The 26,110-nt window shown below is 49.2% G+C and overlaps 1 protein-coding gene across 5 annotated transcripts; it reads right to left on the minus strand.

Moving 5' to 3' along the window:
- Mpp3 (MAGUK p55 scaffold protein 3) lies at window positions 1-25,560 on the minus strand. 5 transcript variants are annotated; one of them, XM_020180437.2, is made up of 20 exons: window positions 25,438-25,560; window positions 25,108-25,183; window positions 24,271-24,324; window positions 23,933-24,051; window positions 23,651-23,728; window positions 22,451-22,531; window positions 22,081-22,218; window positions 20,141-20,222; window positions 18,758-18,843; window positions 17,905-17,979; window positions 15,053-15,249; window positions 13,041-13,105; window positions 11,753-11,773; window positions 11,183-11,224; window positions 9,824-9,988; window positions 9,641-9,721; window positions 8,330-8,423; window positions 8,030-8,138; window positions 6,389-6,511; window positions 1-446 (listed from the first exon to the last, which is right to left on the minus strand). In XM_020180437.2, exons 3-20 carry the CDS (start codon window positions 24,293-24,295, stop codon window positions 270-272), a joined length of 1,758 nt encoding a protein of 585 aa, XP_020036026.1. In that variant the 5' UTR covers window positions 24,296-24,324; window positions 25,108-25,183; window positions 25,438-25,560; the 3' UTR covers window positions 1-269. The 5 variants fall into 5 exon arrangements, with proteins under 5 accessions (XP_020036026.1, XP_073901601.1, XP_073901604.1 ...); XM_074045500.1 differs by having other exon boundaries at window positions 21,991-22,218; XM_074045503.1 differs by lacking the exon at window positions 24,271-24,324 and having other exon boundaries at window positions 21,991-22,218.
- Window positions 25,561-26,110: the final 550 nt, after the last annotated feature.

Raw genomic sequence — 26,110 nt, forward strand, 5'->3', positions numbered from 1 at the left:
TTTGGTACAAAGAATCAAGGTCAACTTGCCGGTGATACTTTAATGAATGATGTGTTATTTTGTGAACTGTCCCTTTCAACGTGTGATTCCAAGGGATGCAGCGAGAAATGACAGACCAAACCCAACAACGAACAAGGCTTCCCACTACTAGTCTTCTTGATGATGGAGTCTGGAGAATTCTGCACTTGAGAGTCCTTGACGGTAGCGTGAGGGAGGCTGGGTGACATGGTCTTTGAGGTCCCTTCCAGCCTGGATGTTCTGGGATAGAGTTACCTAACCCAACTAATGGGTACCCAGTGAGGTTCCTTGCCCAGCTTCTCCAAGAGTGCTTTGAGCTGGCTGCAGGCCCCCTGCAGGTCTTCTCTCACCAGCACAGTGTCCACCAGGTGCCCATAGTGCTGCTCGATGAAGGCGGCAGAGGCGGCCATCTCTTGTTGCTGCTCATCCTGCAAGGAGAGAGGCAGTGTGGAGCAGCTGGCTTTGTCTCCCGCGGCGGAAACTCACCTTTTATTTTTATGTAGTGAGAGGGTGGATGCCTATGTCTCATTAATAACCAACTGCATACATGACAACAGGGTGTAGTGACAACATGCCAAACTTCAAAGAAAGATAATGGGCAACAGACACAGCCATGGCCAATGTCTGCTGGGAACCTACGAATTGGAAGTTGTGCCCTGGGGCTGCCTACCCCATACCACTAAAACAAAAAAACAGCAAGAATAGTACTAAGCCTGGCATGCTGACACAGCCTCCCAGCACTTGGGAGGCTGAGGCAGGAAGATCACAAGTTCAAAGATAGCCTTGGCTACACAGCACGTTCCAGACCAGCCTAGACTATATAGCAAGAACCCTGCCTCAAAAACAAAACCAAAAAAACAGTACAACTGTGATGCATGACAATTTGGTACATAGGTTAAATACAAGAACTATGGAGGCTTGAGTAGCTCAAGGGTAGAGTGGTTGCCTAGCAAGGCCCTGGGTTTGACACCCAGCACCATTAAAAAAAAAAAAAATATATATATATATATATATATATATATATAAATACATAAAAGCAAAGCAAGCATTTTTGGAATCACCTGAGGGAAGAAGATGGAGACTAAGTAACCCTAACACTTCTCAGCACTCTTGGTAGTACTGGTAATAAGCAACAAGCATTACTGACAGGAATTCATGCTGCCACATGGAAGGGAAGATTCTGTCCTTCCCCATCCCCAATGGTACCCACTTCCCCCTCTTCTCTGTCACCAGCTCCTACTTTCATGCAAGCATCTGCAGTTTCATGACAAGCCTGAGGTCCAGGAAACAGCTCTGGCATGCTACCACAGGACAGCAGAGACCTGAGAGCAGACTGGGAGGATTTCTTCTAATTTTCCCCACGAGGGAAGAAACTACCTTCAACTGAGAGATGCTTCCCAATTCTCTGTCAGGGCTACTGTCATACTCAGTGGTGCTCTGCAGTGGTGTCCCCGTGAGATGCCTGGATCTATAATCCCACTTTCCCTCCCCTGTCACGCACCCACAATGGCCCATCTGCTGTTTCCAGCGCCTCCCTCCCTGTGGACAGCCACAGACCTACCACACCACGGGTCATCCCAGAAGCTCTCAGCCTTTTCAGAGATCACAGAGAGAAAAGTTTTGCCACTAAGTCACACAATCTTCCTGATAAATATTTGCATCTAGAAAAAACTCAAGGAAACCTTTCAAAAAGTCAAATGTGTGATGTTTACAGCTATAAATTTCCAGGACCCTCTTCCTGGCCACTAAATGCAAAACTCAGTCCCTGAGATGTCACTAAGAGTCACAGTCCTACCCAGCCTTTGGGAAGCTGGTACAGAAGGATTGAAAGTTTGAGGCCAGCCTGGGCTACACAGTGAGACCCTGTCTCAAAGAAAAAGAAAATGTCAGAGTCCTGAAAAACCACAAAGGAAAAGCCCCCACCCCATGCCATCCCTTATCCTATGTTGGATCAGTTTAATGGATCAGAAGGGAGAAGTCCCATCACCCTTTGGGTAGGAAAGAAACGGACAGAAGATGTGCCCGTGGGATGTTTCATCTAACAGATTCTCCCACCTGGAACTCAGGGACCCTGAACAAATGTTTAGTATTACCCAAAACTCAGACCTTTGTAAAGAATTTCTGCAGATATGGTCTGGGGTCTGCCCACATACATCAAAATCACATGCTAAGCATGTGTGCTAACAATGCCCTTGGGAGGCTGAGGCAGGATGGTTACAAGTTCAAGCCAAGCCTGGACTACATAGAGAGTCCCCACGCAAACCTCCTAGGTTAGTATCTCTGGGAGCTGAACTAGGCACTGTATCTGAACAGCCTCACCGTGATCTTGTTGAGTGAGGCACATCAAGAAAGGATCAAGGTGAGATTTCCGAACTGGCGGTGAACAGAACACAGACAATAAAAACTGGCAGGCGCGTGCACTCATCAGCTCACCTGCCAGGAACACAGCACACTGCCGGGTGGTACAGGACACGGACTGCATGGCAGGGCTGGTCAGCAGGAGGGACCCCAGGAAGAGACTACGTTCACTTGACTGATAGCTGTGGCCCAGGGACAGTTCAGAAAGCTGAATTTTCCTGTGGACCTGATGGTTTGGCAGACATTTCTCTGTGTCCTAGGAAGCTGCTTCTTATCTTCCCTTGTCTTCCTCTTTTTTTTTTTTTTTTTTTTTGGTGGTACTGGGGTTTGAACTCAGGGTATTCACCTTGAGCCACTCCACCAGCCCTTTTAGTGATGGGTATTTTCAAGGTATTTGCCTGGCTGGCTTCGAACCACGATCCTCCTGATCTCTGCCTCCTGAGTAGCTAGGAGTACAGGCGTGAGCCATTGGCACCTGACTCTGACTCTTTTTGTTTTATTTTTTGAGACAGGATCTCATTATGCAGCCTAGGCTGGCCTCACACTTGCAATCTTCCTGCATCAGCCTCCCAAGTGCTGGGATTACAGCTGGATATCACCACACCCAGCTTGACTCATTAAGGTTTTTCCCATGGCTACTTAATTCTATCAACCCTAACATATTTGTCTAAAAATAAATAAATAGAGTAAAACAAATTGACAAGCCAATTCTAAAATTTATATGGAAATGCAAGTGACCCCTAAAAGCCAAAATGATCTTGGAAAAGAAAAGTTGGCTTCAAAACTTACTATAAAGAGACCAAGTACCTGTAATCTCAGGAGTTGGAAGGCAGAGACAGGAAGATTGCCAGTTCAAGGCCATCCTGCTTTACATAGCAAATTCCAGGCCAACCTCAGCCACCTAGTGAGACTCTACCTCAAAAAAATCAAAAAAGCTTGGCACAGTGTCTTACACCTATAATCTCAGCTACTCTGGAGGCAAGGATTGGGATGATCATGGTTCAAGGCCATCTCCAGCAAAAAGTTACTGAGATTCCTTCTCAACCAATAAGCCAGGCATGGTGACATGTGCCTGTGGTCCTAGCTATACAGGAGGCCAAAGGTAGGAGGATCATATTCTGAGTCCTGCCCCAGGCAAAAGTGTGAGACCCTGCCTGAAAAATAACTGAAAGCAAAAAAAGGGCAGAGGTGTGGCTCAAGTGGTGAAGCACCTGCCTAGCAAGCATAAGACCCTGGGTTCAAATCCCAGTACTGCTAAAAGAAACCCCCCCAAACCCATCTTACTATAAAGGTACAATAATCAGGACAGGACAGTGTAGTACTGGTATAAAGATAGTTCAATAGATAGAGATAGAATTGAGAATTGAGAGTCCAGAAATAAACCTTACTTTCCAATCAACTGATTTTAGACAAGGGTGCCAAGATAATTAAATGAAAAAAGTAGGTTTTCAACAAATGATGCCAGGGATAACTGGACATCCACATGCAAAGACTGGAGTTGGACCCCTACCTCACACCATACACAAAAATTAAATCAAAATGGATGACACACTCAAATTACTTTTTAACTTTTTTAAAAAGATAGAAGTAAATCTTTATGACCTTGGATTAAGCAATGGTTTCTTAAATGGGGACACCAAAAACATAGGAGACAAAAGGAAAAGTAGCTAAGTTGGACTTCATCAAACTTTTTAAATGTTGTACTTTTAATTCTTAAACGTTGTACAAGAAAGGAAAAACTTAGCACCTGTGACTTCACTGAGTCACAGTCCTAGGGCTAGTGGAGTGGCTCAAGTGGTAGAGCACCTGCCTAGCAAGCATAAGGCCCTGAGTTCAAACCCCAATACCACAAAAAAAAAGTCAACAATCCTACCAGCACTTGAGGAGGATCACAAGTTCAAAGCTAGCCTGGGCTAGTGAGACCCAATGGGAGAAAATACTTGAAATCAGGCATCTGATAAGGTACTCGTATCCAAAATATGTGAAGAACTAACAAGCTGGGCACCGGTGGCTCATGCCTGTAATCCTAGCTACCTGGGAGGCTGAGATTGAGAGGATCACAGTTCGAGTCCAGCCCAAGCAGTTTTTGTAGATCCCATCTCCAAAATAACCAGAGCAAAATGAAGTCAAACTAGACATTTGGCTTAAATAGTAAAGAGCCTGCTTGCCAAGCACGAAATCTTGAGCTCAAATCTTGCAAAAAAAAAAAAAAAAACTTACAACCCAATAATAAAAAATAAGTAATCAACCTTAAATATGGGAAAATAACATTTCTACAAAGAAGATATACAAATGGCCAATAAAACATATGAAGTTGTCCAATTTGCCATTGGACAAATGCAAATTAAACCCAAGGAGAGCTACTACTTCAAGCCCACTTAGGATGTCTATAATCAAAAAGACAGGCAATAACAAGTGCTGGTGGGGGTGTGGAGAAGTTGGAACCCATGAACACTGCTGGTGGGAAGGCAAAATGGTGCAACTGCCATGAAAAAGAGTCAGAAGTTCCTTCAAATATTAGAGTTACTGGCAATTTCGCTCCCAGGTAATAGGCAAGAGAAAGTAAAACACTGCTCACAAAAAAACCACGTGAATGTTCACAGCATCATTCATAATAAAAAAAGAAGAAACAATCCAAATATCCATTCATTGAATGAATAAACAAACTATGGTATTCTATATAAAGGAATATTTTTCAGCCATAAAAAGAATGCCACACTGATAAATGAGTGAACCTTAAAAACATAAGACTCCAAATAAAAAGACTAGATATTATAAGATTTCATTTGCATGAAATAATTAGGTGAAGTTATAGCAACAGAAAGTAGATTTGCAGTTGCCTGAGGATAGGAAGGGCTGGGGAGGGCTGGAGAGTTTTTATTTGACATTTTATTAAAGTTGGCTATGTCATCAATGTTCCCCAAACACATGACTTTTTTTTTCTTGGTAGCCATGAGGATCAAATCTAGGGCCTTTGCCCAGGGTAGGCAAGTGCTGTAGCACTGAGCTCCACTCCAGCCCAAATACATTACTTTTAGTCGGCTATATAATACTCCCTTCCATCTTACAAAAATCATATGATGTAGTATATTGAACTGAGTCACACTATTGGACATTTAGGTCATTTCTGACTTTTGTTTTGGTCACTTCTCTGCTATGATGAACATGTCACAAGTCTAGGTAGTTCATCTCCAAACTGCTGCTCCCCTTCGAGTCCCTAAAGAGGAGTTTCCAATGTCCCACTAGTCATGTCATTCTAAGTAATTTATCAAAGTGGACAATTAAAACAGAATCGGTATGAAATAGGATTTATATCAAAATCTTCACTTGAGGGAAAGAAGTTCCTCAATCCAGGAAAAGGATCTGAGAGGGCCTCCCTCAAACGGAGCCAGCCATACCAGGGAGCAAACAAAGTCTGTTCTAGAACTGGGTTGCTTCCGACCTCCCGTTAACAACTTACTGCTTCCCCAACCAACGGGGTGGAGAACCAGAAAAAATGTGTCACCACACCCGTGTCTCCTGGGAGAACTCTGCAGCTACTTAGGTTTCAGGTGGGGGTCCTGAACAGAGACCCTGTGACAGTAAAAAGGAACTTTAGGAACCCACTGAATGATCTCATCCACTAGCCTCAAAAATAGATTAATTTTCTCATGGTTCAAACTGGTTGAAAGCAATGATGACCTTGTTAAAGTCATTATCAATTCAAAAATACCTGGGTTTGGCTTAGGGTTTGACTTAAATGAGTGTGGTTTGCTGCACACAGATGAGACCCCTGACAGGTGTCATTCCCTTATCTGGGGTGCTTATGTGAGGGAGGAAGCAGAGGGAGACACCTCTGGCTGACCCACCTCCAGCTTTCTGGCCATGTGACCATCTTTCCTTAACCTTGCCAACAGGCAAGATGGAAAGTCGGTCTTGGGCAGAAGATGTGTCCTGGGTTCCTCTTCCACCTGAAGTACCTTAGGCAGCTAGGAACATCCCTTCAGAGAAGAAGCATCTGCTTCAAACTTACAAGTGGGGCTGCTGTGTCCTCACAAGCCGGGGACATGGGTGGCGTCTTCCTTTTCTCCTGAATCGCAGGTTTTACGAATATAATATAGGGTTTGAAATCTGACGTCCTAAGTTGTTTCAGTGCCTGAAAGTTCAGGAAAATGAAATTTTGAGATATTTCATTGTGACACACACTTTTTGAAAGCTCAATCCTCGTGTACTCCTATCTCATAACCTCAATGGCAAAGGTCCTGGTTACACAGGTCCCAAGATAATGGACTTCCCCGGGGCAGACTAATTGTACATTTTCTCACTCTTGGCTTTGACATTGAGCTCAGCTGGACCCTGCAGTCACTGCCTGAGAGAGGAAAATTCCAAAGCCTCAGCTTGGTGTCTCTTAGCTCTGACCCCTCCGGCTCCAATTAACTTCCTTCCTGGCCATTGCTGATGGAGGAGGGAGCAGGACTCCATGGTCATAGACTTTGTCACCGTCACCTGTTTGTCAACACTCATGCAAAATCTGTGCTATATCACAGGCCTTCTGAGAGTGAAAAAAAAAAAAGTTTGCAAAGCAAATGAAGAGGCGACCTATGTAAGGGATGGTTTGGAACAAACTTGTATGTTTCCATATGCAAATCACACCGTGAGTGTGTTTTCTGTACCATGTAAAGGCCTTTATTTGGAAACACTGGTATTAAATTTCTGTATGCACCATGAGAACACACCCACAAAAAAAAAATAATAATAAAAAATAAAAACCACTTAAAAACTTCTGGAATTTAGACTTTAAATTCTATCAACTCCCAGTAAGTCCAAATGCATAAGGCTGTTCCCTAATAGGCAAAATGTGCTTTTTGAAATAGGTTTCAAGCCAACTTCTATAAAATAAAGCTTCAGCTTATACCATAAAAATCAAAGACCTTTTTCTATAAAGAATAAAAAAAAAATCCCCATCCTGAGTTCAAAGCTTGAAAGTTTTTTTTCTGAAAAATGAGGTTAAAAAGATGACAGGGCCCCTGTGGAGCTCCCAGTATGCTGGGTGTGCAGAACGGAAAATGGCTTTGAGGCTCAGCACAGGGTCATGCGTTCCCCCCTCTCTTTCCCTTCTGAACTGCTTTCCAGACCGCCTCCGCCATTGCCTCCCCAGGAGCCTTCCCCTCCCCATGCCACTGCTCTCACCTGTGCTGGCTGGCTGGGGTGGGACAGACTGGTCCCAGTAACTCAGCCCAGCTTAGCCTGGGTATTTACATCTTATTCTCCATCATGGCCATCTTGCAGGTAGCAGATGGGGCCAATCCACCTCTACATTTTTTTGAGACAGGATCTCACCATGCAGCCCAGGCCAGTCCTGAACTCGTGATCCTCCTACCTCAGCCTCCCAAGTGCTGGAATTACATGCTCTATGCAGGGGTCACTGTCTGGGGTGTTTTAGCCACCAAAGGGCCCATCAGCAAACTCTACTTAATGCAGGTTTGTGGAGAGGAGGGCATGTTTGGGATTCAAAGCTTTTATTCAATTCTCAAAGAGAAATCCAAGGATATTTAGCGTCCAGTGTCCTGAACCAACAATTCCTTAGACGGAGGTCAGGTATTCTACGTCATGTTCAATCCCTTAGGTTATAAATTCCACTAACTAGACAAGCTCACATGGCCCAGGAACTTACTTCTGGTTCCACGTCCACCAAACAAACTTTATTTTTGGCCATAACAGACTGAATGGCCTCCAGGCTGGTTCCGTAGAGATTTTCCTTATATTCACCATGCTCCAGGAACCTAAAACACCACCAAAGGGGGAAAGAACTTTAGTTCTTGAATTTTCCCAAATTAGGGGAAAAAAACAAAAATAGACTTCCCAAAACAACTTCTGCTTCCTGGAAGCTGACCCAGAAGGTCAAGTGCAACACTGGATAGATACAAAAGCACAGAGCCGCCCAAAGGGTCAAATGGCCAATCAAGCAACGTACTTATTATGATGTAGGTCGGCCTCAAATGCTTGCTTAGACACAAAGTGGTACTCCACCCCCTCCTTCTCATGGCTCTTCCGGGGCCTTGTGGTATCTTTTAAAGAAAGAAGAAGGAGAGTGGGCAGAGATGCCACATCACAGAGAGTGAGAACAGCAGTGAGTCATGCCCTTGTCCAGGAGTTCATCACTGGTCTGTGTGCATAAAGCCGGCCATGAAGTGTCCCTGGGTTCCAGTCCCTGCGCCCTCACCAGGCACGTCACTGATTTGTGCAACTTCTTGATGTAGGTAAGAAGCCTCCCATTTTGCAGCTAGGGAAACTGAGCTGCAGAGAAGTTAGCCACTGTGAGCAGTGACCCACAGCGGGCTCAGAGTTGGGGACAGTCTCTGCCCCAGGCCTCCCACAGGGCCTTCACTACTCTGCTGAGCGGCTTCCTTGCTGCTGGGGCTTTGAAATCACTGAAGGCTCGTGGTCCTCGATTGAATTCTTCGTTGTTTTCCTTTTTTAAGAGTAAAGGGGCAACCAGTGCATTTGGTCTGCTATAGGCTGAGCATTCTTTATTCATTCTCATTTTGAGAGAAAGTGAGACGTGAGGACAGACAACCCCTGTATGGATTGCATGTGTCTAGGCAGAGTTAGCCTCAAAGCAATACTTTGCAAATGCTCGGTGTCCCCGTCCCCATTGATCTCCACAGTGGAACACAGAGACGCACTTCTGGGAACAATCAGGTCCCCACAGAATGGAAGCACACACGATTCTCAGTGCTTTCTACCTGGCCTCTTAGGCCACCCTGAAGAGCCACTAAGGCCCCTTTTCCACGTTGTTCCCTTGGCTGAAATTTTGATTGATCTCAAGTACAAGAGTGCTTGATCCTCAGTACCACAAAAGCTTTTAGTCACCCACTGAATTGATTCTAAACACCTTAATGAGCTAGGGGGCAGAAGTCACAGGGGTCAGAGTCATTGGGAAGAAGTTAGAAGGGCCCCCACTGTGGTGGCACGGTGAGGCTGCCACTTTTGCCAGCAATGTGCTCTGGACTCACCTCCTACCCCAGGCAGGAACCAAGTAGGTGGTCCTCCAGCCTCTGCCTCAGAGGGTCTCAGTGGACCACTGACAGTCTCTTCCCACCATGCCTAGGTCCCATCATCTATCTTTAGCAGACAGTGCCTAGTGGTCCCTCAGACCAAAATTATCAGAATGGCAAGATGAACATGAGGGACCTAGTCCCCCATGATCCACTTATACGTGAGCACGCATGGCGTGTGTGTGTCTGTCTGTCCACACACACGTGCACCCACAGGGGCCTCTTACGTGGAACAGCAACGCCAAAGTGCTGTGGGTTCTCAGCCACCAGCTTTTGCTTCAGCTCGTGCAGTCGGGCTCCCAGAGACCCTGGAACAAACGGGCAGGCTGATAGGGTCTCTGCCGAACTCCCACCCCACTCCTCCAGAGATGAAACCAGTCCAATGCCTAGAAATCCAGGAAGTCACTCACCAATCAGAACCACCAGGCGGGGCCGCTGGCCAGGCTGGTGTTGGTACCTGGCCACCTCCTCGTAGGTCAGCAGCTCCAGGGACTCAGATCCTGTGGGCATCTTCCCCTCCTGTGTACCACCCAGCCTCTCCCTACAGCCCAGTCGGAAGCTTCTCCGAAGGCCAGCTTAGGGTAGAGCAGAGAGATACGGTGGCATCTCCACCAGGGAGGCCTGGAGAGAAAGCTGACCCCCCCCACCAGAACCGCCTCAGCCTCCCACTCAGGAAGAGACCTTCCTTCAGGAAGGACAGTGATAGGACAAAAGGGTAGCCTCCACATCCAAAGACTAGGGTTCAAGGTCACTGACTTTCTGGTGACTGAGCTTCGGCAAGTCTCTCCATCAATTCCCTCATCTCTGATGTGGAGATACAAATATACAAATGTAGTGGGTCGTCCTAGAATTTTATGCATGTTCATTTTCAGGATTTGATCATGATCCAAAGTTATGTAAGAGGATGACTTCCCCCTCCTCAGGAAATTCCTGCTGAGGTGCATAGGGGTACAGGGACATGATGTCTATACTAACTCTCATGAGACTGGAGAGACAGATGCTACACACAGAACAAGGAATGGGGAAGCAAAGAGCCACGGTCACAAACCCATGGGTCAGGAGTGGCGGACACGGAAGGTTTCTATACAGTCCCTACAGCTTTTTTGTAAGCTTGAAGTTACTTCAAAATGAAAGTTTAAAAAAAATCTTTTTTGCCTGTCTCTAAGGCCTTGGGGGAAAAAAATGATGAAAATAAAAGAAGTGAAGATTCCTTAGAGACCAATAAAAGCTGCGATGATGGCATTGACAGTGAATAAGTTCCAATTAAAGAGGTGGAGTCAGGTGCCTGTGGTTCACACCTGTAATCCTAGCTACTCAGGAGGCAGGGATCAGTAGGATTACTGTTTGAAGCCAGCCAGGGCAAATAGTTAAAGAGACCCTATCTCAAAAACACTCAACACAAGATGGCGGAGTGGCTCAAGTGGTAGAGCACCTGCCTAGCACGTGTGAGACCCTGAGTTCAAACCCCAGTACCACCAAAAAAAGGAAGTGGAGCTCAGTGGCAGAGCGCTTGCCTAGTGTGCACAAGGCCCTGGGTTCCATTCCCAGCACTGCAAAAAATAAATACATAAAGATATGATGATGATAAAATTGGTGTTAACATAGTGCTCTGGTGTCCCTTTCTAGTCACCCAAAGACTGGGGGCTCTCTGGCCTCAGCTGCTCTTAACCAGATCCTGGGGCCCAGATGGCTCTGCCTGCCTCTCTCCCTGACTCTGGAGCCTGAGGCCAAGCAGAGGCTGGAAGGAGTCCTCAGGGGCGACTACTCACCTACATAGTGCCCTTTGAGATACCCCTCACAGTTGCAGCTCTCTGCAAATCAAACAGATGAAGGGAGGGCAAATGAGTCACTCTGGACACATGGTCAGGCCCAGACAGAGCCATCCCCTGCATGGCCAGGCCAAAACTTCTAGGAAGGTATCCTAGGGGTGCTCGGGAGAAATCCCATGTCCTGGCTACCCCAGGACAAATCCTCTGTGTCACTCAGTTCTCCATGCTTAGACCCCAACAGCCTTTCCAAGCTGGCAGAGGTTCTGGGCTAGAAAGCCCACCACCCTGTCTTCCTGAGTTCAGATAAATGAGAGAACTCACTCCCCCTGCCCCACCCTCCTGCCTCTTGGCTCCTAGTCATGCAGTCAGCACAGCCAAGTCCAGGGAAGACTGGTCCCTTGTGTCAGGCACATGGAAAGGGGCCCCGAGGCCTTGAACCCTGTCCCTACCCCATACATCTGGGCACAGACACCGGATGGGGGCAGGAAAACCAGTCCCTCCAAGTAGCCCCAGATGCGCCACAGAGAAGGGGCCTCACTCATGTGCACACAGGACAAACACTGGGCCTACCTTTGTCACAAGGCTGATCATCTGCAGTTTGCACAAAAGACAGATGGGACAGTGTTAGTGGAGGGGACCCGGAAGCCCTGCAGCTGAGAGACAGCCACAGCCTCAGAAGCCTGAGGAGCCTTCCATCTGTCCCTTGCTTCTTTCGTCAACAAACCTGTGATCTGAGCCATGGAGTGTTGCTAAACCCCAAGCCCTGCTCTAATTAGTCTTCGGTGTGTGTCTCATTAGCAGCCCAGAAAAAGACAGCTCAGGCCAATTTACGCAGCAGCCTTGCCCTGACAGCCTGTGGCAGTGGCTGATGGAGTGGCCATCTCTGGGGTCCCATATGGGAACAAGATCTGCCTTTCCTTTTCTGGGGTTGGGGACTTGCCTGGAAGTGCAGTACCAGAGGATGACCAGGTGGAGCAGAGCTGCAGGCCAGCGATGCTTTGGCCACCTAGCAGCTGTGCAGGCCCCTTGCGGCAAAGCGACCCAAGCCTGGGAAAGCCTCCTCTCTGCGGGGCTCTAACCTGGGGTATCTGACTATGCGCACTCCGAAAAACCAACCCCAGTTCTGCTCATAATCTTATGAACCCCTATTTTCCCATTTTCAGATCGAGGGTACTGGACTCCACCTGCTTCACAGGCTGTTGTGATCACTAAAAGAGAAGGGCTGGGGACACAGCTCGGTGGTAGAACACTCACCAACCACACACAAGGCCTGGCTTCCATCCCCAGCACCACAAAAAAAAATAATAAAATGAAAACTTCTAAAAAGGTACAGTGCTGCACAGAATAGGGCTGTCAAATAAAATAAAGGCCACCCAGCTAAACTTGAGTTTCAAATAAATAACAGCAAATAATTTCTTAATATGTCCCAGATATCACACAGGACATACTTAAAACTAAAAAAACAATGTCTCTATCACAAATTCAAATGTAACTGAGTCTTTTATTTGGATTTGCCAAACCTTGCACCCCTATCCCAGAGGCCCACAGTCACTCAGTCATCTCATTCCCACCCCACATCAGCAGGTCTCCATTTTCAGGGTCACAGCCCTTTGAGAAGCTAGTGAAAACTATGGACCCACACATCTGTGGACCCCCAGTACAGACACCCCTCTCTGAGAACAGGTGCCCCCCCCCCTCGTTTCCCCTACTTCTATCTCTCCCCACTGCCCTCCCCTGGAGGCCTGAAAGCTCTGACAGGACCCCTGGTGTCCTCTCCAGCCCAGTGCCAGCCTCTTTCCAGCATAAAGCACCCAGCTCCCCCCCAACCCCCCAGTGCTATGTCTTCCAATCTACTCACAGGGAGGCTTCTTGAAACTCTGGGGGCTCAGCAGGGTGCCTGTGGCTCTCCGGTAGCTTAGCCGTCTGTGGGGGACACAAGGGAATGGGGACTTGTGAGCTGGGCCAGAGAACCTCCTGAGGGAGGCTTTTTGGGACCTCGGGAAAATCAAGGCCTGGATCCCACGGGTGGGCACAAGCTGAGCACTCCGGGGGTCTCTGCTTCTCATTGAATTCCTGGAAGGGAGACGCTTTTACACGACTCTGTGGTTCACAAGAGAAAGGAGCTAAGCAAGTCTTGCCCCGTGGAGCCCAAGATGGCCACACTGAGGGATGCAGGTCAAGTTCCCTTAGTCCTGTTGGCTGTGGCTTCCTTATGGTTGATTCCTGAGATAGAGAAGCCACTTCTCCACTCTCACCAGTCTCCCCATATCTGAGGAAGCTGGAAAACAGCAGACCAACTCCCAGACTCCCAGGAAAGGCTAAGTGCAAAAGTGACCCTATCGTAATATCCCTCCACCGATGGGGAACACTGCCCTTCCCATTATCTGACAGGGCTGTCAGCAAGACCTCAGACCTCATCTCTGAAGAAATGCCCCAGGGCTCTGGGGGCTGCCTGGAATCCCTCATTTAAATAGACAAGAGCCCGCCCTCCTTCCCTGGTAAAATGTTGCCAAGACCTGTGAAGTCAAAAAACACAAATGAGTCTGGTGCTCCTGTGAGGTACCAGAGCCAAGGTTCTCAGACCTCAGCACCTTGGAACCCCCTGGAGAATTTGCTGGAACATAGGTGCAGGGTTGGTCCTAGAGTTTCTGCTTCAGAAGATCTGGGGTGGGACCTGAAGATTTGCATTTCTAGCAAGTTCCTGTGATATGGATATCCCTGGCCTTAGAAACCACACCAGAAGGGCCACTGAAATGGCTTCTACAAAATGTGCAAAGGGCTACAGGGGAGCCATAGGGGAGGCGACAGGTCCTGTCTGCCCCACACTCTGACCCTGGGATCCACCTCTTGGAAATCTCTCCTAAGAGAAGATTTTAAAATATGAGGATTGCTCTGCATGCAAGATAATTACTATAAACCTTGTATCAGAGAAAAACTGGAGAATTCCTAAGATAGCCATCATGGCAAAGTCACGAAATCACTCAGGCAGGGCCCTTCCTGTGAGAAGATTTCCCTGTGTGCCTAGACCAGGGTGCATCTTCCTGGTACGAGCTCACAAAAACATGTCTTCCTCCCTCACACCTGTCTGTCTGAGGAATGCCTGGCTTTCCCACTCTACCATGAGCTCTGCTAGGGCAAAAACCAGGGGTTCTTTTCCTAGCGTTCCTCTTGTGTCTTTTCATATTTTACTTCTCTGCTTTCTCTAAGTATGGACAATAAAATAGCTAGCCCTCCATAGCCATGGGTTGCACCTGCAGATTCTACCAAGCACAGGTTGAAAATATTTGAAGAAAATGCATCTGTCCTGACTTTCCTCGTCATTATTCTCTAAACAATACGGTATGACAACCATTTACATAGTATTAGATGTTATAAGTCATTGAAAGGTGACTTAAAGCACACAGGAGGATATGTCCATTGTGTGCAAATACCATTTTATTTTATTTTATTTTATAAAACCTAAAACTACAAGATTTTTTTTTTGGGGGGGTGACAGCAGTGGGGTTTGAACTCAGGGCCTCAAGCTTAAGCTTGCTAGGCAGGTGCTCTTACCACTTGAACCACTCCACCAGCACAACACCATTTTAAATAAGGGCTTGAGCACCTGTTGATTTAGGTATCAACACTGGGCCCTGGAACCAATCCCAAAAGATACTGAGGGACAACTGTTTACATTAATTTAAGAATGTAAACATCCATATATTTATTTAAATCTCAAATAACCATCACCACCATCGGCGGTGGACACAGTGTGGTTGGTACTTACCAAGGGGTGCCTCTGGCTGTAGTGGCACAGACCTGGGGGATTGTCATGAACCCAGGTCATAGCCACTCTGGAACCTCTCACCCTTTGACAGCACCCATACCCACCTCTCCTGGAACTGCTTAGAAGGAATGAGGCCGGCTCGAAGATTGGTGTCGCCCACTCGCTTGGCCTGCCACCATGTGGGGTCGTCCTGGCTTACCACCTCCAAGATCTGCCTGCGCTGGAAAGGCAGACCTGCCTCCTGGCAGGGGATGGCCCGGTCCTCCCGGGGGTCATAATGGAAGAGGGCCCTCATGAACACCTGAGAGGGAAGGGCTCCAGTGAGGCGACACTCCTCTGTACATAAGCACCGACATGTCTATGCCACTTCAAAGACCAAATGACAATGACCATTCACAATTCAGAAGAACAAACAGCCTTGAGACTAGAAAGCTAAGCAGAAACACACTGCACACACTTTCTTATTGTTCTTCAACCATTTTGGATATTCTAGCCAGGAAATTCATCAAGAATGGGAAAATGAGCGGGTGAGGTAGCACATGCCTGTGATCCCAGCACTGGGGAAACTGAGGCAGGAGGATCATGAGTTCAAGGCCAGCCTGTGCTATATAGCAAGACCCTGTCTCAAAAACAAAAATGTGAAAATGGATAGGCCCATGATGTCTTTCTAACCTAAATGTTTCCATATTTACCTAGTCTGCTGTCCTCTTGGCAGATACAAAGCAACAGCTAATCCCAGAACCAAAAGGTAAAGGCAAGCACAATTTGTAACTCCACTGTCATTTTTACTATGCCAACTGCTCCTGATGAAGTCGGCAGCCATCTGTTAAATAAGGACTCTAGATGTTCGAGTGGGAACACAAACACCACAAAGCTACTCTCACTGACTCTTCACCATCACTTTCCAGTGGGTAATCCTCACCCACATTTTTTATGGCTCAGTCTTGCCTTGTCTGTCATGTATCTGGCCAAGCCCCAGCCCTCTCCCTCCTTTCCTCTGCAGTCCCCTCTCTGGAGAAGATGGTGTAAGGACACAGCACTGTTTTGTGTCTCCTTGTCCTCTTCTATAATTCAATGGCATGAATTTATTTTATGCATTTCTAGTTCCAGATCCTCAGGGGCCAATTATTTCAGGAGCAAATAGAAGGGGAAAACAGCAGTCGAGAGTCTTCCTCAGACAGAGCCAAACTGTATTCCTTTATGTGCCAGCCAGAAAAGATTCAATGGACAACAGCATAGGGTGGGGACAAATGCTCTCAACCACCCACTGATGTTACCAGATCCCTAGTGTAATCTTAAGTGGGTGTCCAAATTGAGCATCTGGATCAAGAAGAAATATTTAGGAGGAGCTAGGCGCTGGTGGCTCATGCCTGTAATCCTAGCTACTCAGGAGGCAGAGATCAGGAGGATCGCAGTTTGAAAACAGCCCAGGCGAATACTTTGCGAGAGCCTATCTCAAAAAAAGGGCTGATGGAGTGGCTCAAGGTATAGGCAAAGGAACTAATGCAGAAACTTTAAAGCAACAGAGGCCAATAGAAGAAGGGGATCAGGAACTAGAGAAAAAGTCAGTTCGAGAAGAATCAACTTAAAATGTAACACATTTGTACATGGAAGCAATGCAAAGAATCTCCCTGTACAGCTATCTTTATCTCAACTAGCAAAAATGCTTTGTCCTTATTACTGTTTATACTCTCTCTTCAACAAAATAAAAGATAAGGGCAGAACAGTTTCTGCCTGGAAGCGAGGGGATGGAGGAGAGAGGGAGGGGGCGGGGGGGGGGAGGAGGCAAGGAGTAGGGGAAGAAATGACCCAAACATTGTATGTACATATGAATAAATGCAAAAAAAAAAAAGGTGTAGGCCTTGAGTTCAAACCCTAGAACCCAAAACAAATGAGTCACAAGGTGGAGCCCAGCAGGAGTTGGTGTACAGATTCCCCAGCTCCCCAGGCTCTTGTTGGGATGACAGAGGAGCATGTTCTACAGGGGAGCCCTGAACTCCCCACAGGATTAAGCTCCAGGTGTCCACAGCAGTGATTTGCTGCATACTAAGCGCCCTATCAGATTGGGACCCTGCTCCTTCCCAGCCTTCCTCTCCCCAATCTTGTGCTACTGTTTCCTGGGGTCACCTCCCTCCCACCTAAACCATTTGCATTCAAATCTTTGTTTCAGGGTCAGCTTCTAAGAGGAATTCTAAGCAGGAATTATGCCAAACCTTTCACAAAGCATTCCAGGAATTCAGAACACAGGCTTCATCCACACCCCCAACCACCCTGAGCCCCATCCACCACATGGTCCTTTAGGGATTCCCAAAGGAGCTCCCTTCCATGACATCTTGCAGCCCCTTTATAGCAGATGCCTCTGCCTGACCTTCCCTCAAGACCTCAGCATCTTCACTCCCTCAAGCCCCTCCCCCCTAGACCCCAACTCTGTGACGCCTTCCAAGGTGCCTCTCACTCTGTACAGACAGACTCTTTCCCAAGCATTTGTCACATGGCAGAAGGAGACTGCCTCCCTAGCCTCTCCTTCTGTGCTAGGAACCCTGGAAGCTATTAACCATGCCTCCTGGCTCCAGCGTCTGCAGGGTGCCTGGCACAGATGAGTGACCATCAAAGTTGAGCTCAGCAAATAAACAGAGAAATGGCAGTTACTTCTGTCATTTTGGTCCAGAAGCCAGCACACTTAGTACCGTCTTCTCTTGGCAGCCCTGATTTTCTATTTCATTTAAAGCAACCTTGTTTGTCTTTTATTAGTACGCTACATCAAATCCTGTTTAGAAAGTCAGAGTAAAAACAAGTAAATCACCCTGTGACTGAATTAAAGTCCCTTGCTGGGTGCAGATTACTAAGGCCGCACACATGATCTGTTCTGGATAACAGCATCCAAAGGCCAGACTGGATCCAGCATGCTCACACTGCCCCCAGTGGAGTGGGCACCCAGGAGCCCACCTCCCCATACCTTGCTTTCCTTGAAGCAGTCCTCCTCCTGGGTAGCTGGGATGATCTTGAGGGTGATGGATCCTTGGGACTGGGCCTGAAAGGAGAAGGAACAGAGGCCTATTGCCCTCCAGGTAGTGATGAGGGAGGGACCAGGAAACAATCTGCAAGCTGTACCCTCACAGTTTGATGGTATTCTTTCCCCCTTGGTCCTTGACACCCACTGGAAGGCCCCCACTGCCAGCACCTGCAACCAGGGGAAATGAATGCACAGGCTAAAAGACTGAAAGGCCAGGCTATATCTGTGTTCCCCAAGGGGATCTCAAAGGGTGAGCCTCCTCTTTTTAGTTCTTATGCTGTTTACTCCCCCAAACCATCAAAAGTTAGCAAAGAGCATCATGTCTGCAAAGGATAACCAAGGATAAACAGGACAGAGCTATTATAGGGCTTTTCATAACTTTAGTTTTGTCTCAAATACCCCAAAATAGACTATGAAGGTCATTTTCATCCCCAGTCTCTCAGTGCTTACGTGCTAAGGATCACCACACATTGATTGAGAGACTGTCTCTATCCCTACTTTATAGAAAAGGAAATTGAAACTCAGAATGATTGATGACTTGTCAAGGTCGCACAGCTAGAAATCAGGATTCAAACCCAGGACCCAGAAGGATCCTCAGGAAAAGGAGCTGAGGGGTAGGGAGAATGGCTGTGCTGAAGAGAGGGTCTGGGAGAGGCAAGTAGACTGGAAGTTCCAATCCTCCCATCCCCTACCCCACATCCAGGGCACACTGTAAGACCACTTTGCCTGCTGCCTCCTCAGGAAACAGCGAAGCTGAGCCAGACCCTCCACCTCCCAGCAGGCATGCAGCACGGACCAGAATTTGGCTGATCTCCTCAGGACGCTTGTGCAGGACTGCAATCCCATTCACCTCTCGGAGCTCATCTCCAACATGCACCAGGCCTAGGAGACACAGGAACTGACTCTCAGCACAGGAAGCAGCCTTGGCGGAGGTAACCCACTGCAGGCAGACTCAAGGTCTGAAGCTGGTGGGGGCTATCACGGACTCTGCCCTTCTGTCCTCCAACATGCTGGGCACCCTCATCCCGGAGGACCCCATGCATAACCTGGCAGCTGAGAGCCAGGAAGACAAAGCGGCTCACCCAAGGCCACGCTGCTAAAAATAATGTAATAATAATAATAATAATGAAGCCAGAAAGCAGATACAGTGGTTTGGGGGTAGAAAACTGCTTTCCTTCTGACACATCTCTGCTGCTTTAAAAGCATCATTAACTTTTCACTTTCCTAAGCTGCAGACATACTCCACAAATGGCCTTCTTAAACCTGAATAGTGAAGATGTCAAGAGGATTAGGCACACCTGTCCTTTGTTTTGGATTTGGTTTTGGTTGCTTTTTTGGTTTGGGGGTTTTCTTTTTGTTTGTTTTTGTTTGTTTGTTTTTTGAGTGAGGGTCTGACTATGTTGAGTAGGCTGGTCTTGACCCCTGAACTCAAATGACTCTCCTGCCTTAGCTTTCCAAATAGCTGGGACTCTCCATTTCACCCAGAACTTAGCGTCGGCTTTAGTGGCAAGTGTCCCTGCATATCTGAGCCCTATTTGCTGTTCCCAGTGGGCACTGGACCAGTAGCAACAGCCCCTGGGAGGGGTAAGAAGAGCAGGCTCCTGATTAGGGGTCTGCACATGTTACTAAGCTGCTATGTGTGCTGGGGGGAGCTCACTAAGGTTTGGGAAGCACTGGTCTAGGATGCCCATCGCTGATCCTCGACTTGGAGGGCAACACCCCCTACACCATGAGGTTTGCCTTCTGCCTCAGTGGTTTTTCCACACACCACTGATTCTCGACCCGTTTTCCACCCAAACTGATCTGGAACATGAACACCCAGCCCTTGATAAGAGCAGCTCGACAAGACAACTGTCAGGGAGCAGACACCATCCCTGTCCCCAGTGAAGGATCCCCAAGGAAGCCCCTGCTATACGCTTAACTATCACAGTCCTCAGGTTAAGCCAGTGCAAGAGCCCTTTCCTGATTGCCCCTGAGGGACACTGAGCCTGCTATGCTTTCAGTGAAATGTCCACTGAGCTTAGGTAGGTGAGAATTCCAGCCCCACTCCCCAAAGCAAAGCACACCCCAAACGGGTGACCCAAGAAGTAGTGAAGGGAGTCCTAAGAGCAAAGAAGGGAGGCTGCAAGGACAACAGCCACCATTCCAACCAGGTTGGCATCACAAAGCTGCCACTCACCACTCCGGTCTGCAGCACCCCCTCTCATGATCCTCGCCACCACAACAGCCCCTGAGTGCTCATCCCGCCGGATGGTGGCACCCTGCATCAGAGAGAGAACAAGCAGGTCCTGCAAGGCAACCCCAACCCTCTGAGCCTAACACTGCCTCCTCCATCCCTCTCTCTCTGCCACCCCAGAGGATGAATCAGCAGGGACCTTCCCAAGGCTGAGGATGGACTAATCCAATGTCCCCATTAGTGCAGCTCCACACTTCACAGTTTACAAAGCACGATAATCCTGTGACACTTCAGATGAGAGACTGGGACTCAGGGCAGTTCAGCATCCTCAAGGTCACCCTGATGGAGAGGTGGAAAGCTTTTTGCCATACTGAATCCAGTGCTTTCTCTATCACATCATGGCCCTTGCCACTTGCAAAGACATTTAATATGAGGACAGCATGTGCTAGCAAATTCTCAACCTGCCTCGAGCCAATCACAGGGTTCCTGGGCCTTCTGTTGTTGCCAAGAGGAATCAATTATGCCCCACCAGAGCATCAGGACCTGGACTTGGCCATGAAACTCAGAGGAGGTGACATCTAGGTTGAGAAAGGCGCTAATAAACCATCGATTTCCTGCACTAGGTGGGGAAGACCAGGGCAGGGGTGATGCTGAGATCACCCCTGGGCTTGAACCCAGCTCTGCACACTAAAAGCACGTGACCTTAGCAAGGCAATTCCTCACCCCCTCCAAGCCTCATTCCTCTGGGGAAAGGGAGACCATTTAATTCACATGGTTGTTGCAAGGATTCCATCTGGGAACGCACACAAGACACTTTGTATATAGCCAGCGCTCCATAAATGTTAAGCGTTTTTTATTGGCTAAACCTGCAAGCACATTTGTACCTTGATCTTGCTAGGCAAGAGCTCTACCACTTGAGCCATGCCATAAGCCCTTTTGTTTGTATTTTGTTTTTGAGATAGGGTCTCGTTAACTTTTCCCCAGCTGGCCTCAAACTCCCAATCCTCCTGCCTCTTCCTCCCAAGTAGCTGGGATTACAGATATACCCTTATTATTCACTTCATTTATGTCACATATCGGAAGTATAGGAGATAAATATTGCTGGCAAGAGAAGCTATCCACTGAGCCCTCTGGTCTCCTTGTCCCCAGACCTGCAAATTCTCCAGCGTCTCTGCACATGGCTTATTCCTCTCTGAACTTCTGGCCCTCTACATGGTGCCTGCCCAGCAGGGCTCTCGGTATTGCGCCAACTCCACAGCTGACAGCCCCATTGCACAGGCGAGCAAACAGAGGCAAAAGAGAGAGCCTCGTCTGTCTGCAGATGTGGCTTGTCACAGGTTAGTCAGTGAAAACTGAGACTAGAGAATGCCAGCTGTGGTATTCTCTGGGACAGACACTCAGTTCAGACTTGTACCACACTTCCCTTCATCTAATAAACAGCCTGTCCCTTTGCCAGTCAATCAGTCCTGAACCAGGAGCAAAATGATCATCAGAGCCCTGTGCTGCCTCATTATTCAGAGGGGGGATGGGCAAACTTTTCATGTGAAAGACCAAATATAAATAGCCTAAGCTTTGGAGGTTGCATGGTCTCTGTTGCAACTACTCAATCTGCCATGATATAAACAGGCACTGCTGTGCTCCAAAAAAACAACAAAAAAAAAACCTGATAAACTACGTTTGTCACCTTCCAGTGCTAAGCACAATGATCACACCCACCCCATACAGCTGTACAGGTTGTGTACTGCACAAAGGAGCTGTGCTACAGTTGAGGGGGGCTGTATTGACTCAGGGAAAGGGGTGCCCTCCAAACAAAGGTGCTGCAGAGATCTAGCAACAAAGCGGCTGTCACTCACCCTGAAGACCTCAGGAGGGTCCCTTCCCAGTTCTCTGCGTGGAGATGAGATGCAAGGGAAGGGCAGAGAAGAGAAGTGGGCAGCACGTACCAAGGGTTCCTTATTCTTCACCAGACGAACGATCTTCACCGATTCCTCATCAAAGTCTTCATCAATGTTATCAGGCAGAGGGGGCAGAACAGGGTCAAAATTCTTCTGGGCGACCGTGTCGTGTACCATGAGCATAGCCTGATAGGAAGCAGTAGAGAAGAAGGGCTGGCCCCAAGGTCAGGAGGCCTTGGCTGGGCAGGGGCTGAGGGGGTCTCAGATCTCGTGTCAGACAGAGACCACCCCCTCAGACACTAATGCTGAGGATCCCTCACGTGAAAGCCTCCTCTTCAGCCTCAGGACCCAGCCTTCCCTCCACCCCCATCCCAGGAGACACAGCTGCGTGGGTGGGCAGGGACTGCAGCGTGACTACCCTAAGGTGGGGGGTGGACAGCAGCTGCAGCAGCTCCCTCTCGTCGCTGTGCACAGAGGCGGCCTGCAGCTCCTCCATTACCTGTAAGGGAAGGAAACACCTGGTACCCCTGCCCAATCCGCTAGGGCCCTGTGGGGAAACCCCTCCTCCCTGGGGCTCAGACCCAAGGGTCCTCTCAGGAATAGCTGCAGCATGCAGGGACACATCAAACCCTCAGCCACCACAAGACTGACAGAGGCTCCAGGAAATCATGCCACAGATTACAGGAGCTCAGACAGGTCTACAGGAAATCCTAGTAGGGGCTGACTTGTTAAGGCCTACTGCACGCTGTTGCTTTATGTCGGCCTTCTCACTTATCCCTTGCAACATATCACATGCAGTGGGTGCTATGATTTTGCCACTTTCCAGATGAAAATCCTGAGGACCAGAGGTTAAATATCCTGCTCAAGGTCACAAAACCCATCAGTGGCACAGCCAGGATTTGAACCTGGCCTTGTCTGGCTGTACTGTCCATGCTTTCATTGCTGTGCTAGTTTACAGATGAGGAAATTGAGGCCAAGAGGTTGAGTAAATTGTTTAAGGTCATAGAGCCAGTGCCAAAGGCTACACTGAGCCTGGGAGCTGGGCAATGTCACACATTCCTGACCATAGTGCAGAGAGGAGAAAGGTGCAGGGGCTTGCTGTGCCTCACCCCCACCCCTCCCACCAAACCATCTCTGGCTGGTCTTAGTCACCAACCAAGACAGCAAGCAACACAGAGGACAAGGTCCAGGAGGAATCAAGAAGCACTCCTCTCAAAAACAAGAAGACTGCATCAGTACGTAGGGACACACTGCATGTCCCTTGACTTCAGAACTTCACGCTGGCCTCCCAGAGCGCAGACACAAGGCACTTATTTGACCTGTTCATATTGTCAATTCTCAGAACAGCCGGGAAACTGCTGATCTGATCCAATTCCCTCATTTTACAGCTGAGGAAACAGACTTGCTCCAGAACACACAGTAAGTGGGTGGCACCATGTCTTCTGGCCCAGTCCAAGGCTCTCAAGGTCCCAAGAAGGAAGAGGAGAAGGAGACCTCTTCCACTTTGGGCTCCTTGATCCCTGATGTCCCCAGGCTAAGCAATGATGACAAAGCAGGATGATGGAGCCTACAGGGTAGGGAACATGGCTGCCACCATAAGGAAAACCCTGGGACTCACATCCTCAGCAAGGGCCATGGCGCTGTGCAGGACTGGGGTTGGACTTTGCCTCTCGTAATAGCGCAGCTTCTCGTGAATCTGCAAAGACACCCAATTTCTGGTTTCCCTGGAGACCTAACTCTGGCTATGGGGTCACCTAGGGCTGCAAGCTTGGTCATTCATAGGGCAGCCCACCCAAGGGAACTGGTGAAGACCTTCCTGGGGTAGGGGGATGGCTCAGATGGCCAGGCAGCTAGCAAGAGCCATACCTCAGGAGGCAGGCTGAAACAGGCCTTTCTTTACCTTCATCAAGTAGCCAAGGCTTTTCTCACTGAAAACGTCCCTCAAAAAGCCCATCTCCTCCCTGTGGTTGGAGTCAGGCCTGAGCTGCGAGGTCAGCAGAGCCAAGGTTTCATGCAAACCTGAGGAGGGAGCAAGAAAACACAGTACAGCAACCGCAGACTTCTTGCTCCGCAACACTTCAGCCCTGCTATGAGGACATTGTCCCTACAGTCACTTGTGTCCAGGGTTGAAGGGCAGGGCAGCCTCTAGAGGCTGTGCCAGCAGCAGCCCTGGTTGGCCAGAGACAGGCTTCTGTCTTCAGGGCTGTGGCTCAATCTGCCCAGAGTTGGGGCACTCACCAGAGTCCTCCGACAGCACTGGCATGCCTGTGCCCGTCAGGTCCTGAGTTCTCCCTGTGGGTTGGGGGAGGAGTGGTACAGGACTCAATAGTGATCACACCTCACCCGGGTCTGTGTATGACCAATTTGTGGGAGTGGAAACAAAAACCTCTCTCTGCTCACTCTTTCTAGAGAGGAGGGAAAGAAAACTAAGATTTATTGAGTGTCACCATTATGCTAGACATATCGCTGGGTATTTCATATGACAGTCTTCAGAATGTGCACAGAACCCTGACAAATGGATCTGATGTTCCCATTTTACTGATGAAGAAGCAGAGGTTTAGAGGAGTTTAGTAAGTAACTTGTGGGCCAGAATCCAAATTCATATCTGCTCTTCCAGGCTTGTCATGGTAATGGCAAGTGGTCACATGCCTGACAGAGCGTCCTCACCAGCAGCCTCCCCACTCCACTGCTACTTTCTAAGCCGCCTTGCTCAAGTTGGCTGATCCAAAACCCCTTCAACAAGTACCTGGTTGGGCCTACAAGCCCCCTCTGCCCCTGTTCCAACCTCCAATCTCCAGCCCAAAGAAAGCCTCCAGAATGGAGTGCAGAGAGTCGGTTTTCTGTTACGTAAAATGGGTGTACCCTATCTCAAGAGCCCCCCCATACACACACCTCCAAGGTGCTCCAGCAGCACGTGGACTTCAAAAAAGTCCTCCTTCAAAAGGGGACAAGGAGAGTCATGATTCATTCATTTGGCCAACATGGAGCCAGCCCGCTGCGCTGAGCATCAGTGACACTAAGAGGCTGAAGAATGGTACCCGGCCCTCCAGCCCCCGCCCCCCACACGGTACTCACCCCCTGGTGGCTTCCAGCTGCGCCCCCTCTTTCCCCAGGCAGCCGCGCACAGACTCCAGCCGCTTCAGGAAGGAACCTGTGGGACGAACAAGGAGCGCTGCTGGGCGAGGGAGAGGCGAATCCCGGGAGGATGCTCGGAAGGCGGTCTCGGAGGATGCGGAGCAGAGCGCACGGGATGGAGGCGCGAGGAGGAGGGATCGGAGACCGCCACCGAGCCCCCAGCCGGGGCCGGGTGGGCCGCGAGGCTGTGGCGCACGCGAGGGGCGGGTCTCGGCCCACCCTCCCGCCGCGGCGCCCGCTCCCTTGTCTGTTACGCGCTCCGCTTCTTACCTCGTCGCGCCGGGATCTCGGCTCGATGACCTGGAACCGCGCGGGAGCCCCCGATCTTCGGCCACTGCTGACTCCGCCTCCGCGGGCCCCTCCCTGCCGCGGCCGCGCGGGGCGGGGATGGCGAGCGGGCGGAGGGAGGCGCGGCGCGGGCCGGGAGGGGCGGAGCGCGGCCGCCCTCGGCGTCTGGCTGCGAGGCCCGGGCTCGACTCGCCACCTCGGACCCCTCCCCTCTCTCCTCGACTAGCCGGGAGGAGCTCCTGCCGCGCGCGCAGCCAGCCTCCCTTCCGCCTCCACCTCCCGCACGTACCCCGCGCCCTGCGAGTGGAGGTGTGGACACCTGCTCCACCGAGAATCCGATTTTGCAAACATTTATCGAGCGCCCTCCAAGTGCCAAGCGCTATGCCAGGGGCTGGGACTGCAAAGACCGATCCAGGCAAAGAGCCTGGATTTGAAGAACTCCCGAGGCGGGGCAGGGGACCAGTCAGACGCGAGGGCGACACACTGCAACAATGCAACAATGTGCTGGGAAAGATTTATCGGTGCACGCTGCCCTGCGGGCGCAGAGAGGGGAGGGAGGAGAAGTGCGGCTGAGGAGAAGGCGGGCTGGATTCTGCCTGGGGGTTAGGGGATGGAGCTGCGTGAAAAGGCTACTAGTGCCAGGAGCTTCTCCTGA

This window comes from Castor canadensis, chromosome 11 (genome assembly GCF_047511655.1).
Source record: "Castor canadensis chromosome 11, mCasCan1.hap1v2, whole genome shotgun sequence".
NCBI lineage: Eukaryota > Metazoa > Chordata > Mammalia > Rodentia > Castoridae > Castor > Castor canadensis.

Bases quoted from the DNA above. Each gene is read 5' to 3' on its own strand.
- Mpp3 (XM_074045500.1), bottom strand. From the start codon at position 24,295: ATGCCAGTGCTGTCGGAGGACTCTG. The intron at 23,729-23,932 runs GTAAAGAAAGGC...GTGTCTTTGCAG, and splicing joins GCCTTGGCTACTTGATGAAG to ATTCACGAGAAGCTGCGCTA. The intron at 17,980-18,757 runs GTCCGTGCTGCA...TTCTCCTTTCAG, and splicing joins AGGAGATCAGCCAAATTCTG to GCCCAGTCCCAAGGATCCAT.